General features: G+C 48.3%; 1 protein-coding gene across 1 annotated transcript in view; it reads right to left on the bottom strand.

The window, feature by feature from the left end:
* RBM20 (RNA binding motif protein 20) overlaps positions 1-14,720 on the bottom strand; it is a 185,231-nt gene that overhangs the window by 18,365 nt on the left and 152,146 nt on the right. Inside the window, exons 7-9 of the mRNA XM_035028843.1 lie at positions 12,720-12,851; positions 6,501-6,580; positions 4,055-4,721 (exon numbers count right to left, since the gene is read on the bottom strand). Coding sequence (XP_034884734.1) covers positions 4,055-4,721; positions 6,501-6,580; positions 12,720-12,851 — 879 coding nt within the window. The remainder of the gene's footprint in view (positions 1-4,054; positions 4,722-6,500; positions 6,581-12,719; positions 12,852-14,720) is intronic.

The following is a 14,720-nucleotide window of genomic DNA, read 5'->3' as shown; positions in this document are numbered from 1 at the left end:
AGCAATTGATTAGTATGTCTTTCCACTAAACCATGAGCTTCATGAGATCAGGAGTCATTTTAGCCTTCACTCAGAACTGTAGTCCCAGTACTAGGTGCTCTGTGGACATCAGTCAATAGAAGAATGGAGACCTGAAGGCTTTAAGGAGGGGGTGGAGTGTTAACTAGCTCACACCTGCCTCTGGCATGCTTGGGTCTCTGTCTAGGCTCCGAACTAAGCATAAATAGTTTTTCTATTTCTCCCTCCTATGGACTGTTTATACTGGGGGCTGCATTCTAGGGACCCCTGGGCTCCACCTGGCCCACAGACATGTTTTGGCCTATACAGTTTCTAAAATGTGGGAAATTCCACAGATATCTGGACTTTGGTGCTGCTCCTCAAAAAGTGGGGGCTCTCACAGCACAGGGCATGCAGTCCGGAATGGCAGCCATGAATTGGAGCCAAGCAGTGGCTAACTGCCCCCGACAGGTACCTCCTCCTCGGTCTGCCATGGCCCCCTCTCTCCACGTTGGCTTCACTCCTAGTATCTGGTCTACATCCCCTGCCTGGCTTCCCTTCTCCAAGCACCTGGGTCTGTAACTCTTGATCGCCCTTCTTTCCCATGTCACCGTACTCAGCGACTTGATTTCTCTCCTTCTTTCTGTGGTCTTGTGGTCAAGGCTGGGCCCCATGTGTGGACCTGGCCACCCACCAACACTGAGCAGCCCACGCACTGGCCTCTCCACGGCACTTTCTCCAGAGATCTTAGAAATTTCAAATGAGCACAAGCTCATTAAAGTCCTACGACAGCCTTGTGATCACACTCATTTCACAAATGAGAAAACTGAGGCAGAGCAGAACAGGGTGTGACCTGGTTCTCAGAAGCCTGGCCTGTCTCCAGGGTCCAGGTACAGTCATTCCTTTCTTCCTTCAACAAATACTTACTGAACACCTGCTCTGTGTCAAGCCCTGATCTAGTGAGCACTGCAGGCAAAAATTCCTGCCTTTGTGAAGGTTACCTCTGGAGGGTGGAAGAGATAGACACTAAATAAAGACAGACATCAAGGGATAGCTTGGACCAGGAAAGGTGAGCAGAGAAGGAAGGGAAGCAGGTTGGGACATTGTGGTTTTATGTAGAGGTATTTCTGGCCAGGAATATACTTGGGGTGAGCATGACAACAAGTAAACACAAAGGAGGGGAGGAGGGAGAGAGGCAGACTTCAGCAGGGCGGGGCGCCTAGGCAGGTGAACACATGTAAAGGCCCTGTGGTGGGAGGTGCCCAGTATATTAGGAGAAAGGCAAGGACACCGTCCTCAGCCCTGCTGCCTTCCAGCTCCAAGTTCAGTCACTGAATTCATCTGACTCCTGGGGCAGCCCTGGGGGGTTGGGGTTGTTCTCAAGATTGTGATATACAGTTTGACATCAGTGAGGAAGACTTTGTTCTGCTGATATTCCACCAACTGGTTTTGGGCTTCCTGGCTCCGAAACCACAGAAACAATCCGTTGGGGACCCCAACAAGTCCCTACTGACCCCACTCTAGGGCTATTAGAGGCAGAACCAGCCAGAGAGACAGAATTTGGGGAAGCCCATGGGGCTTTCTGGGCATCTTTTTTTGCATCAGGGCTCTGGGATGACCCACAGTACGTGTCACCTTAAAAGGGCAAACCGATAAAAGCAAGTGGGTAAAACAGTAGGAGCAGTAAGCTTACTGAAGAGGAATAGCAGAAGTATGGGTAGGATTGGGAGGGGGCAGCTCCACTCCTTTGCCATGGGGACACAGGGTTCTAGGCTGGTGGCATGTGTATGAGGTCCAGGCTGGAGCCCCTGCCCAAGGGGTTGTTGCTCTCTGCCCCTCTGAGCCTCTTCTTGAGAGGATGGGCACTGACCCATCATTAGCCCCTTAGATCCCTCCAAGCATAGACATGCTTCTTAAAAACATCCTCTGGTTCACAGGTCCTCGGGATCCAGTTCAAGTCCTCAGCGAGGCACACGAGGGTCTTCCTGGGCCCACCCAGGTCCCTAATCTCATCTCCTGAGCTCCCCCTGCTCTTCCAGTCAGGAGAAACCATGGCAGACTTTGAGAATGGGCAAAAAGACTACAGGGTGTTCTTTCCATGGAACGCTGGGCAGTTCGTTGTCTAGCACACCCCTCCAGGAGGTCTGGTCCCACAGGAGTCTGCACTTTTCATTATCGTGAGCTGAACTATTTACAACCCTGTAAACTGCAGAAGACCGAGGGTAGTGCAAATGATTCTTGTTCATAGAGATGCAAAGGAATTTTATCTGGTGGAGATGCCACTTTGGAAGAGGCCAGTTTTCGATCTGTTAGCAAATTCACTTCCGCGTTCCTGATCGCCTCTCCATGTTGCCTGCTCTCTGGATTCTCCTCTAGACCAGCGTTTACGTCTTCCTGGCTCCCTCATTAATTCGTGAGTTAAATAACATCTTTGACATGTATTCATTTTCTGTTTGCACGAGAGCCATGATTTTACTTTTTAAAGACGTTATTCTTTAATATGCCCTAAAGATGCTGCCACGCCGCATCTTTATTTATTTGCAGGTTCTTTTTTTTTTTTTAAGATTTTATTCATTTATTTGACAGAGAAAGATACAGTGAGAGAGAGAACACAAGCGGGGGAGTGGGAGAGGGAGAAGCAGGCTTCCTGCTGATCAGGGAGCCCGATGTGGGGCTCGATCCCAGGACCCTGGGATCATGACCCGAGACGAAGGCAGATGCTTAACGACTGAGCCACCCAGGCGCCCCTATTTGCAAGTTCTTGAAAACAGTCTTCCCTTCTCGCTTTTGCCCTCGCTGCTTCCCAGATGGCTTTTTCCCCCTACTTTCAATGCCCAGCTCACATGTCACCTCCTCTGTGAAGCTTCCCCCTCTCCTTGCACAGAGGGAAGGCCTCTGGAGCAGCTCATCCACTACTCTGCTCCAGCGTGGGCCCCACTGAATGTCAATCCTTTTGTAGCTCTCCTTCCACCATTAGACCTGGGTCTCCACCACAGCATGGACCCTGTCCCATTCACCTCTGGACCTCCCCCCACCCCCCCACCCCCCCGCGCTGCGCCTAACACACTACCTGGCCAAATAGCAAAGTGCATACAAGAGTAAATGCAGTAGTGGACAAAAGGGTGACTCTTCAGTGTCCATGGAGTTGAGAAGTGGGCTCTTATTTCGACTTAGTCCCTGTCACCAAGTCCTGGGTCGGACTAGGAGATACGCATGTAGGATTTTAAAAATTGGGTTCTTTATGCAGACCCACCCCGCTCCCCAACCTCCACTATCCCGCTCCTACTTAAATGGAGGTGGTTTGGGCAAGAAGGAAGTGTAAGCCCAGTGAGAGTGTGAATTTTGTACCCAGAGTCCTCACGACCCACCGTGTGAACTGAAGCTATGCAGTACATTATAAGCCCTTTCCGACGCGTGGATGAAAGGTACCAGCCAACTGCCGAGCACTTTTATTACAGTGGAAGTAACTGTAATACTGGAATGTGGACACTGTCCAGAGCACCACACCAAGCCCTGGACACCCAGAGGACGTTAGAGGGTGGGGGCTGCTTCTCTTTACCACCTCTCATCAAACTCCAGGGTCGGCAGATGCTTTTGGCAGGAGAAAGGATGGATCAGACCCAAGATCTCATCTCCCTGGGCAGAGTCTGTGGGTGCCAACACCGTGGGGCCCCTCTCCCCTGGACACACACAGGACCCCAGAAGGCCTTTGCATCACATCGCTGCCTAACTTCCAGCAAAGGCAGCAGCGTGCCGAGGGATTTGGAGTCCCATCGCTCTGCTGTTTCTGGACTGTGTGTCCTTGGGCAACTAACTTGGGCTCTCTGTGCCTCAGTTCCCTCATCTCTAGCCATAGTAGTATTAGTACCAATATTACCTCATACGGTTGCTGTGAAGATTAAATACCTTGATTGAGATAAGGTGTTTAGTCCAGTGCCTGGCACGGAGTCAACTTTTAGTGTTTCATTCATTCAATAAAAGCGCATCATCATTATATTAATACTGCCCTGCTCGGGAACCTGCCTCTCCTTACCTGGGGAAGAGATTGCGTCATTACCTCGTTCCCCGCCATCCTTTCTTTTCTGTCATCAGCTCCTCCTTGGTCTCTGTCGGGTCTCTTGGTTCTGTTTTTCTCACTCTGCTTAGACTTGGTGCTCTCAGGGACGCTAGTGACCTTCGGCTCCAGCCCGTCTTCCTTGCCTGAGTCCTCGGGGTGGGGGTGTCTGCTGTCCCACAGTCTGGCCTCCTCTTTCCTCCTGGACCTCCCAGGAGCATCCTGCTGTTGCTTTCCATACTTGTCCGATTTGCCTTTGGGCTCCTTCCGGTAGTAGCCGTCTTCTCGGCTTTTGTAGCCCGATGCAGAGTGGAGCAGGGTGGGGGACCCAGGCCTCAGGTGCTTTTCTCGGTGGCTCATCCTTCCTTCGAGCCGCTCCTCTAACTCGGCTTTTTCCAGTTGCCAGGAGTAGTGTTTGCGATCGTGTGGCCACGTGTCTGCCCTGTCCCTCTTGTCCTCCCCGTTCTCCCTCCAGGGGCCCGGGTCTCGCTCTTCCTCCCTCCTGGCATAGGGTGAGTGCTCCCACGAGTCCCGGCTGTTGCCCCAGTCGGCCCGGGTGGGGCCCAGAGGGCTGTGGGAAGAGCTGCAGGAGGTGAAGCTCGGAGTGTGGGACCTCGGGGATAGTGACCGGCTCATCGGGCTGCGAGACCGTGGCCTTTCTGGGCCATATCTGTTAGGGAGCAAAGGAGTGGGTTTTAGAATCTGCACGTCCCCCAGCCCCCATGCACAGATACACCCCAGTCCCTCACACAGACATACTGCACACATAACTCTGTGTGGCCATATGCTCTTCACAACAACCGTACAGACAACAGAGTGGTACAGGAGAAAGCTTTTCCTCCCTCTGGGCTTCTAAGAGGAGGGATTTTCCCTAAGTACAGTCCTGGTCATCTCCGCCCCTTTACCCATTCTGTTCCTGGGAACTGGGATAAATAATTGGACTGGTTTGGCTCCGTTCCATCTTTGTTCCTCTTGGAAGGAAGCTAGGCTCAGGGGGCGGGCAACTCTCCTCCTGGGGTGTGGGGAGGTTGCCCTGGTCCAGCCTGGTGAGCAAAGGCTGCCTGACTCTGGGGTTCAATGACCCAGACTCTTGGCTACAAGACCAAAGCCACACCCCACCTGGCCTCTACCATAATAAAGGCAACCTCTTGGCCTCCGTTTGTCTCGTTTACTTCTTATCTCAGTTTGTTCAGATCCTGGGCATGGTAGAAGGAGGCTAATTACTGGGGAGAATGAGAGTGAGGAGGCCAGGCTCAGAGATCCCAAACCAAAGAAAGAACTAGGAAGGCATTTTAGGGTTGGAGGTTTGGAAGCTTAGAGCTCCGACATGCTTGTGTTTCAGATGAAGAAACTGAATCCCAGAAAAGAACCTCAATCTGCTTAAGATTCAGAGCAAGACCTCTTAGTTCTCCTGACACTCCACCACAGAGCTGCAAGCAGCATGGTATGGCTTTATATGTATCTTTTTAAAAAACTCAAACAACCATTTAAAAAAAAAAAAATCCCAAATAAATGGAAATCCCAAACCCAAGCAGCTACATAAAAAGATACACAAACACATAAGCACACACCCTCACTCTCTCTCTTTCTGAAGGTTGCTTGGTTATTAGGCAGATCCACTTAATCATATATATATATATATATATATATATATATACCAATTATTCTAAGAAGAATGGGCGATTTTCATTTGGTTCCCAAATACAGGAAACCCATGCAGCCCTGACTGACCAGGGGACACCCAGATGTGGCTCACTGGACCAGGCTGCCTTGACCATCCGTGGGGACTCAGCCTGGACTCAGCCCTCTGAAGTGACGTTAGAGCACCACTCGTGGCGGCAGGGGCTAAGATCCACAGACTGTGTTCGACCTTGGCTCTGCACGGGGACTATCTCTGTGGGGCAGCTACAGTGGGAAACTTGGGAGCCCCAACTTAGTCACAAATTCAGTCGGAAGAAATGAGTTCTAAAACTGAATGCACTCTATGTTCAGAGTAAGTGACTGATCAAGTCCCTACTTTTTGGGGGGGGTCATCTACATTCCTGTTCCCACATCTACATTCAGCCCATGAAAAATCAACAGGTGGCTCTAAATAGAACATACACACACACACAACTTACTTTCAGGCGGTTTTAGCAGAGCGTGGACTTGCCCCAAAGGGCCAAATATCAACAGAACCCCTCCTCTATATATTCCTTTCCAACAAAGGAAGGGCCGATGAGAGGAAGCCTACCATCTTGCATTTTCCTGAGGCCTACCCTCAGAGGAAAGTGGAGCAGCACTCTGGACTAGACTGATGCCTTCTATCAGGCACGTGGAAAAGTAGGGCCCAGAAAGGCTGATGGACAGGGCAGGGGCAAGGGCAGGGCACACTACCTCTACGAGTGAGACATAGGAGAGTGTCCCAGCTGCCCAGAATCTGCCCTGACGTCCAGGGCTAGGGCCTCACCTGTCTGCTTCCCGGAACATGTCCCTCTCCCTCTGGGAATGCATGTCCTGGATGATGGCAGCCACAGTTTTCCCAGGTTTCTAGGCAAAGTCAGAGAGGTCATCATCAGACCAGAGGTGGCCATACAAATGCCAAAGAGAAGCAACGAGGACTTGGGTCCATGGCCTGGTCCTCCCAAAGGGAAAAAGTACCTTCCTAGAGGAAGAAAAAGTTTAATCCAGGGCATGAGGAGGGTGAGCATAATGCTGAATGGAGTGGCCCTGACATTTTGGGTGCCTCTTTATCATAGAACATTTTGAACATACGCAAAAGCACAGAGAATGGTATATTGAACTTTCATGCTCCATTTCCATTGTCAACAGTTCTGATCAGTCTAGTTCCTCTGTACCCCACCCTTTTCCCCACCCCACAGAATACTTTGAAGCAAATCCCACACATAGGATCTTTTCATCCATCCTGTGAGGACACTGACGTGGCTCAATAACCCCACAGGGGGACCATCCACGGTGCTCATGGTCAACACATCTTGCTGCGTTTCAGACAAGGGTGAGAGTCCAAGTCCCATACTGTCCCAAGGAAGCACTGGCATACTAGAGGGATGGACCTGGACTTGAGGATCTCAACCCAGGGAGAACAGCCCAGCTCCGCCTCCAGCCGGCTGGGTGATCTGGGGTCAAGGCTTGCTATCTGTGGGAGACTCACTTTCTCCACCTGTAAAGGTGAGATAATGAGGCCTATCTGGCATCCACCAGTAGCCTCGGTGCATGGCGGGCTACGCTGAGAAAAGCCACAGGCGCTGGGCCTACATAAAAGGAGCTGCTGGAGGGTTTCCTCTGACCCCTCTGTGGCTGTTTTCCATGCCTCAAAAGTCCCGGGAAGATGCTGAAACCTTCAGTATGAGCCCTGAACCTGTCACAGCCAGGCCCTGTCAGAGCAGCCGTGATCCTTCTCGACATTACAGTGCTTTCCAGGGTCTCCATCACTTCTCACCTGACTCCTTCCACCTGGATACCCTCTCTGTTTAGCTGATTCACCGCAGCCTTCAAGCCCTACTTGGTGATGGTTTCCCCTTCTTTACACAAGCAAGTCACAAACTGCCTTTTGCCCCTGGACTTCTAGGAGCTCCGTACTGATGCACTCATGTTCAAGTCTTACATAATTTCCACAAGAATAGCCTGTCTCTTCAGTTACACAGCAAACTCTCCCCAAGTGAGGACCAAGCCTCCTATTCCCTGTAGCTCTCAGCACCACGTCTTATCTGCAGAAGACCCCCAGTTACCATTTGCTGACTGACTCTTCCTGAGAGCACCATGGAACATACCCAAGAGACCCTCTCTGTGGCTGGGAGGCTGGCGAGACAAGTGCTCTGAAACCAGGCCCTCTGCCCCCAAACCACCTAGGACCCTCAACCCCACCCCAAATCCACTGGGATTTGGGAAGGGAAATCTCTGGTCAAGAGAACCTGAAAACTCCCCTGACGATTCTCTGATGCAATAACTGGGAGACACTGGTTCAAATTAGCCCAAGTTCCCCTCCGCATGTAAGACGCTATGGTTCTGGGGAAGTCTCTCTAGAACAACCCAGAACAGCTCATTCTTCTCGTCTAGGTCTGCCACAAGAAAAAACTCACTTTTTTTATTGATCCTTCAGATTTGCTCTTTCTCATTTATTCCATGTATTTGCGGGACACCTGTTATGTGAAAGGTTCTGCCCCAAGTGCCCTGAGGAATAGAGCCTCTGCCACAAAGAGGGTACAGGGAGACATGATGGCCAGCATGAGGATAGGAGAGGAGAGGTACCTTAAATCTCTCCTTTCTCTCCCTCCACTTTGCCTGGTGAGCCAAAGGTAAAGTTAGAGGAAGACACATCAAAATTTCCCCCTACCTCTGCAAGCTCTGGTGGGACCCCAGGTGGTGGCCCCTTTGGCCCAGAGACACAGACGGATACGGTGTTTTGCCGTCTACTTCCCCAGTAGCATTGCCCCTCTTCTACCCCTGCCCTGAGGTGACACAGGCCTGGCCAACCACAGCATGGCCTTCCCTGGCCACAGAGATTGGTTCAGGGAAGGACATGTGTCCCAAACGAGCCCGATCACAGTGCCGCTCAGGACATCTGAGGAAGCTTCTCGGAAACACTCCAGCTCTCTTGTTGAAGGAACAGGGAGGATGAGAAGCCAGACCTGCTGCAGTCAATGAAGCCATCACGCCACCTAGAGGAGGGAGGTGGGGCTGCCCGGGGCCATCCCAGGGAGACCCCCCCCCAAAAACGAAGCAAAGTGAGGAGAAGGCAGAGTGGAGAGGAGCCAAGCCCTAATGATATCACTGAGGGCCCGAAGCCAGCTGCATCCGCAGCCAGGGCTACTCCTGGACTTTTCATTTACACGAGCCAATAAATTCAATCTTTTTTTTTTTTTTTTTTACTTTAGTCCATAAGCTTAAATGAGATCATTTTCTGTCACTTGCAGAGAAAGTCCTAGCTGATTCATGTCAACATAGGGACCATGATGCATGCATTCCCATGCAGCTGAAGTGGGTTTTGAGATGCTTTCACAGGAGAGGCACTGTGACAGCTTGGGAGCAGAAAATCCTTTGTAAAGGGCAGAAAACAATGTGTTCTAGACCCTTGCTGCTTATAGTGTGCCGTGAGAACCGGCAACACCACCTGGGAGCGCGGTGGAAAGGCAGAATCACAGCCCTGCCAGAAGATTTTAACAGGACCTGCAAGTGATTTGTACGCACACTAAAGTTCGAGAAGCTCTGTTAGAATACTATCTGCTGCTTACGGGCTGGATGACTATAAACAGATTACCTGATTTCTCATGTGGACAGTGGTAATCCTACCAACACAATATAGAGATGCAGACGTATACAAAGCCAAAACAGTCCTAGGTTTTCATCACGGCTCTTCCAGTACCTATGATCTTGCGCAAGTCACTGAACTTCTTTGGGCCTCCTCTTCCTTATCTGTAAAACTGAGATAACGAATATCCTTCTGACAGGACTGATGTCAGGATTAGAGTAGATAATGTACGTGAAGTGTCTGGGGCATGATCTGACCCAGAGCACCAGGACTCAATTAAAAGTACCTGTTCTTGTTACTATTGTTGTACTGTTATAATTACTGTTATTATCCACCCTACACACCTCACAGGGGAAGCTGAGTGCAAGACTCAAAGAGATAATACATGGGGGGAAAAAGTGCTTAAAACCAAAAAGCTCAAGGTAGAGTCCTTTCCTATCTGGTGAACTGAGGTTCACACAGGTGAAGCACCTTGTCCAAGCTCATCAAAGCAGGACGAGGTAAAGCCAAGGTAGCACGAGCACCCTCCCATCTGGAATAGGTCACATGGTTGTCGATGGTTCTGTTTTCCCGTTCTTCCTCACACCAGACTATGAGCTCCTCGACCAGCTTGCTAGGTCTAAACCATGGTGCCTGGCCCAGTTCCTGCCCCCAGTGGGCACTCAGCAAACATGTGCTGAATACAGACCTTGACCATCTGACCTCTTTAACCTATGGTGTTGTACTACCCCAAACCATTTCCCACAGTAAGGTACTACGGTGCCTTAGTACCTTAAAAAGCTGAGTACTCCTGCTAATCCTAATTAGAATCTTACAACAACATCTCATTTACAGACCGAAGATCCACCGGGAATTTAGTGCAGAAATTCAATTCTAGCCTCCAGGGGAGAAACCAGGAGAATAGAAACTTTGGCTGCAAACAGAATGAGATGGGATCTTCCATTTGTCTGAGAAAAGCAACATGCTTTCACTCCCCAGGGGAAAATAAAAATGCCAGGTTCTGCTAGAATTGTTGGCAAAGGAACTTCAGAAGCAATACTGCAAGCAAAGCAGAATCAAGGCTTTGGCAACGTTACCATCTACACATGTAGACTTGTCAGAATGCCACTCCTGGCTAGCAACAACCACTGAGCCTTTGTCTCCTGCCTTCAATCTTTTTTTTTTTTTTTTAAGATTTTATTTATTTATTTGAGAGAGAGAGAATGAGAGAGAGCACATGAGAGGGGGGGAGGGTCAGAGGGAGAAGCAGACTCCCTGCCGAGCAGGGAGCCCGATGCGGGACTCGATCCAGGGACTCCAGGATCATGACCTGAGCGGAAGGCAGTCGCTTAACCAACTGAGCCACCCAGGCGCCCTCCTGCCTTCAATCTTGAAGGCAGATTCAAGGTTGTGGGTCTTGAACAAAATGGACCCTCAGTAAATGTGGTGATAGGCTGAAGCAAACTGGTAGGGCCCTATTACAATGGGACAGTAGACAGCACAAAATAAGAAATAGATTTGAATACAAATATACCAATTTAATTACAATAAATCCAAATGGACTAAGGGCTCCAGTTAATTGAACTTCTTGCAAACCATGAAGAAGACACAATCTAAAGAAGAGCATGGGCAAATGACCTTAAAAGGAACATTCCACTACAGAAGATCCAAATGGAATGGCCAATGAACATAGGAAAAAGGGATCACCTCAATTAGTAATCAGGACAATAAAAAAATAAAACCATGATGGGGTGCCTGGGTGGCTCAGTTGGTTAAGTATCCGACTTTTGGTTTCTGCTCAGGTCATGATCTCAGGGTCTTGAGATGGAGCCTCGTGTCAGGCTCCCTGCTCAGCGAGGAATCTGCTTCTCTCCTTCTCCCTCTCCTCCTCCCCCCACTCATGTGTGTGCTCTCTCTTTCTAAAATAAATAAATAAATCTTAAAAAAAAAAAAAGAAAAAGAAAACCATGATAAACCAATATACTCTCCCAGATAGACAAAAATTAAAAGGTCATATAACAAAATGTGAGTAACAATGCATACCACTAAAAACTTTTACACTAGTAGGAATGTATATCTGGGACAACTAATTTTGAAAAGGGCTTGCTAGTAAACTTCAGGGTAAGCATGCCTTGAGATGTAGCAATTCCACTCCTAATTATGTGTGTGCCCCTAGTTATACGTTTGTGTACAGATGTACCAGGAGTAACTTGTCCCTAATACCCTAAAACTGGAAACAGCCCAAATGTCCATCAACAGCAGAATGTATAAATAAATTCATAGTCATACAACAGAAATTTATGTAACAGTGAAAATATATAGACACACCCAGCATGGATGGTAGTGTTGAATTAAAGAACACAAAGAGTATAATTCCATTCATGTAAAGTTCAAAATTAGGCAAAACTAAATGATAATGTTAAGGGAGGCAGAAATGGGTTGTAGAACTACAAGGAAAAGCAAAGAAAGGATCATCCTCAAAGTCAGGAGAGTGGAGAGGGAGGGGTGGAGCTTGATGAGGGACTCAAAGGGACTTCTGGGTGCCGCTGGTATTGTAGTTCTTGACTTTGGTGGTGGTTTTATGGGATTTATGGGATTTCAACCATTACTACTTTAAAAAAATTTTTTAAGTATTTATTTATTTATTTGAGGAGTGGGGGAAGCAGGGGGGGGACAAGCGGACTCCACACTGAGCACAGAGCCCAACGGAGGGGCTTGAGATCATTACCTGAGCCAAAATCAAGAGTTGGAGGCTTAACGGACTGAGCCACCCCGGTACCCCCATTATTACTTTTTAAGCTATACAGTACATAATTAGTCATTTTTCTGAATAAAATAAGGAAGAAAGGAAAGAAAAGAAAAAAGAGAGAAATGTAGAACAAGCTGAAACAGAAACAAAAGCCCTATTTGGAATTACCTGAATTCATCCCTGACAGTCATTCTGACAATGGCCAATTCAGTCATGTGCTGCTTAGAAGGATTTCTATGGGGCTTAAGACATAATTATAGAGGACAGAGGAGAGAATAAGAGATCAAGGTGGGGTGGTGATGAGAGAGGAAGAGAAAGTTACTGAAGATCTCTTTGGGTAGAGAAGAAGGTTATATTTAGAGGTTTATGCTTGGAGCTCCCACCTCTGAAATGCAATCACCTCTCCCTTCTTCCTTCATCCTTCAAAAGACTGCCCTTGTAAAATCCTCCTTGGATCCCATGTAGCTAGTCATCCTGTCTCCAGCATCCCTTTGCATTTCGTAGTTACCTCAATAAGCATTTTTCTTGCCATGTTATAAAGGTTGGCCTTCCCGTGTGATATTCCCAAAGGCAGTAGGTAATCTTTGGATGTTTTCCTGTCCTCTCCTTCCCGCCAGCACTTAGGCCAGTGCCCCACAAGGAGACACTCAGCTGATGCTGTTGAATGACTAAACAATGAGAGAATGCTTTACCTTCAGCTGTAATTCCTTGTATCTCTTGGACATCCGAATGAGCAACTTCTCACCATTGATCACAGCAGATTTTTCTTGGTAATACTGGACCATGGCCTGGGCAGCTTCTGTGTAAGCCATCTCTAAAAAGGCCTAGGAAAAAAGGGAAGGACATAAGCTGAAGTTGACTTGAATGGTCTTTTGTTCTTGTTGGGGGGGGGGGGCAAGGGAAAGGGAGGGAGAGAGAATCTTGAGCAGGCTCCACACCCAGCACAGAGCCTGATGCGGGTCAGATCATGACCCGAGCTGAAATCAAGAGTCAGATGCTTAACCCCCTGAGCCACCCAGGCGCCCCTGACTTGAATGGTCTTAAACAAAATTCAGTACTATGTATAATTCCATGTCTATGAAGTTCAAGATAGGCAAAATGAATCAATGCTGATAGAAGTTAGAGCTGAGCTTCCCTCTGGGGCGGGGGTGGGGTTCTGACTGGGTGGGGCATGAGGAAACCCTCTGAGGTTCTCTGGAAATGTTCTCTATCCTGACCTTCGTGGTAATTACATGGGTGTACACATGTAGAAAATTAATGGAATTGTACACTTAAGACTAGTACACTTTAGAGTATGTATTTTATACCTCAATAAAAAGAAAAAAGATCAGTACAAGAAGCTGTCTTTGATCCCATCTGTTCAAAGAGACCTATTTATTAACTTCACCCAAAGAGCTCATTATGAGATGGCCCCTCTCCTGATCCCCCTGGTTACCAATAATTCGTAAATTATGTATATCCATCCTGGGCTGCATCATGCCACAGGAGCCCCCTGGGATGGGAGGATCCATTAACCCACAGTTCCCTGAGGCGCTGTAGTGGGGAGAGCAAGTCTATTGTACAAGTGACCTTGGGCTGATCCTTACAAAATGTGCTATTTTGTTACAATGAGGGCAGGAGACAGAGACCCAGCCATGAGTCTTTGAGCTCTCACTTTCTTGGCAAAGGAAGAAAAATACTAAACAACTCAGGGGCTCCCAAGGCTTGAAAGAAGGCCGTGGCTTTTTAAGTTTCAGAGAGAAGAAAACCCTCAGTTATAGCTCTACAGAGTTTTCCCTCTTTATTTAACTGTTCTGATAAAACACAAGAAAATGGGCTTTTGCATTCAATCAGTGTCTCCAGAGAGTGTCTAAATAGACTGTTTTGACTGACCCGCTAGTTTACCCCAATAGCTGCTGTGGTGGATTCATCCTGTTACTATTGCTTAGATTTGTTTGGTGTGTACTCTATGGACAGCACACAATCCCTCGATGTTGAAAAGGGAAAGTGGTCTGTGAGAAGGGAGCCCTCACTGCAAGCCCCTACACTCCCAGTTCCTTGAGCGGAGTGGGCTAACCAAGCTTGTCTTCCCTCCTTCCCTCACATCTGTTTCTGAATTTCAGAGATGCTTTTCCCTGCTGTCACAGTCTATGGCAGATATGTGGGAGATGAAGAAGTCAAGATTCTTTAGGGTATTATTTCAGATCCTGCCACCCAGCTTTCTAAGTGCCTCTTGCTTGATGCAAACATTTTAGCACCTCCAGCTCTCAACTGTCAAATGGAAATAATACTAATTCAGGGAATCTCACTGCATTAATGTTACAAGCTGAATTTTGTACATTTACCCAAAATAGAATTCTGAGCAGTCAGAACAAAGGGACTAAGGGAGTAGTCTAAGCCCATGTTGATGGAGGAAGACCACCGATGATCTGATGTGGCTCAGAGTCTCTAAAGTTCATGCATTCATTAAGAAAAGAACTTCCCGGGGAGCCTGGATGGCTCAGCCAGTTGAGTGCCCTACTCTTGGTTTTGGCTCGGGTCATGATCTCAAGGTGGTGGGATCGAGTCCCGCACCATGCTCTGTGCGCAGTGTGAAGTCCACTTGAGATTCTTCCCCTCTCCCTCCCTCTGTGCCCCTCCCCTTGCTCACACACGTTCTCTCTAAATAAATAAATAAATAAATAAATAAATAAATAAATAAATAAATAAATAAA

Source organism: Mirounga leonina, unplaced genomic scaffold (genome assembly GCF_011800145.1).
Source record: "Mirounga leonina isolate KUSES-001 unplaced genomic scaffold, KU_Mleo_1.0 Mir_114, whole genome shotgun sequence".
Taxonomy (NCBI): domain Eukaryota; kingdom Metazoa; phylum Chordata; class Mammalia; order Carnivora; family Phocidae; genus Mirounga; species Mirounga leonina.
Note: the sequence above shows the minus strand (reverse complement) of the source record. Positions and strands in the feature narration are given on the sequence as shown.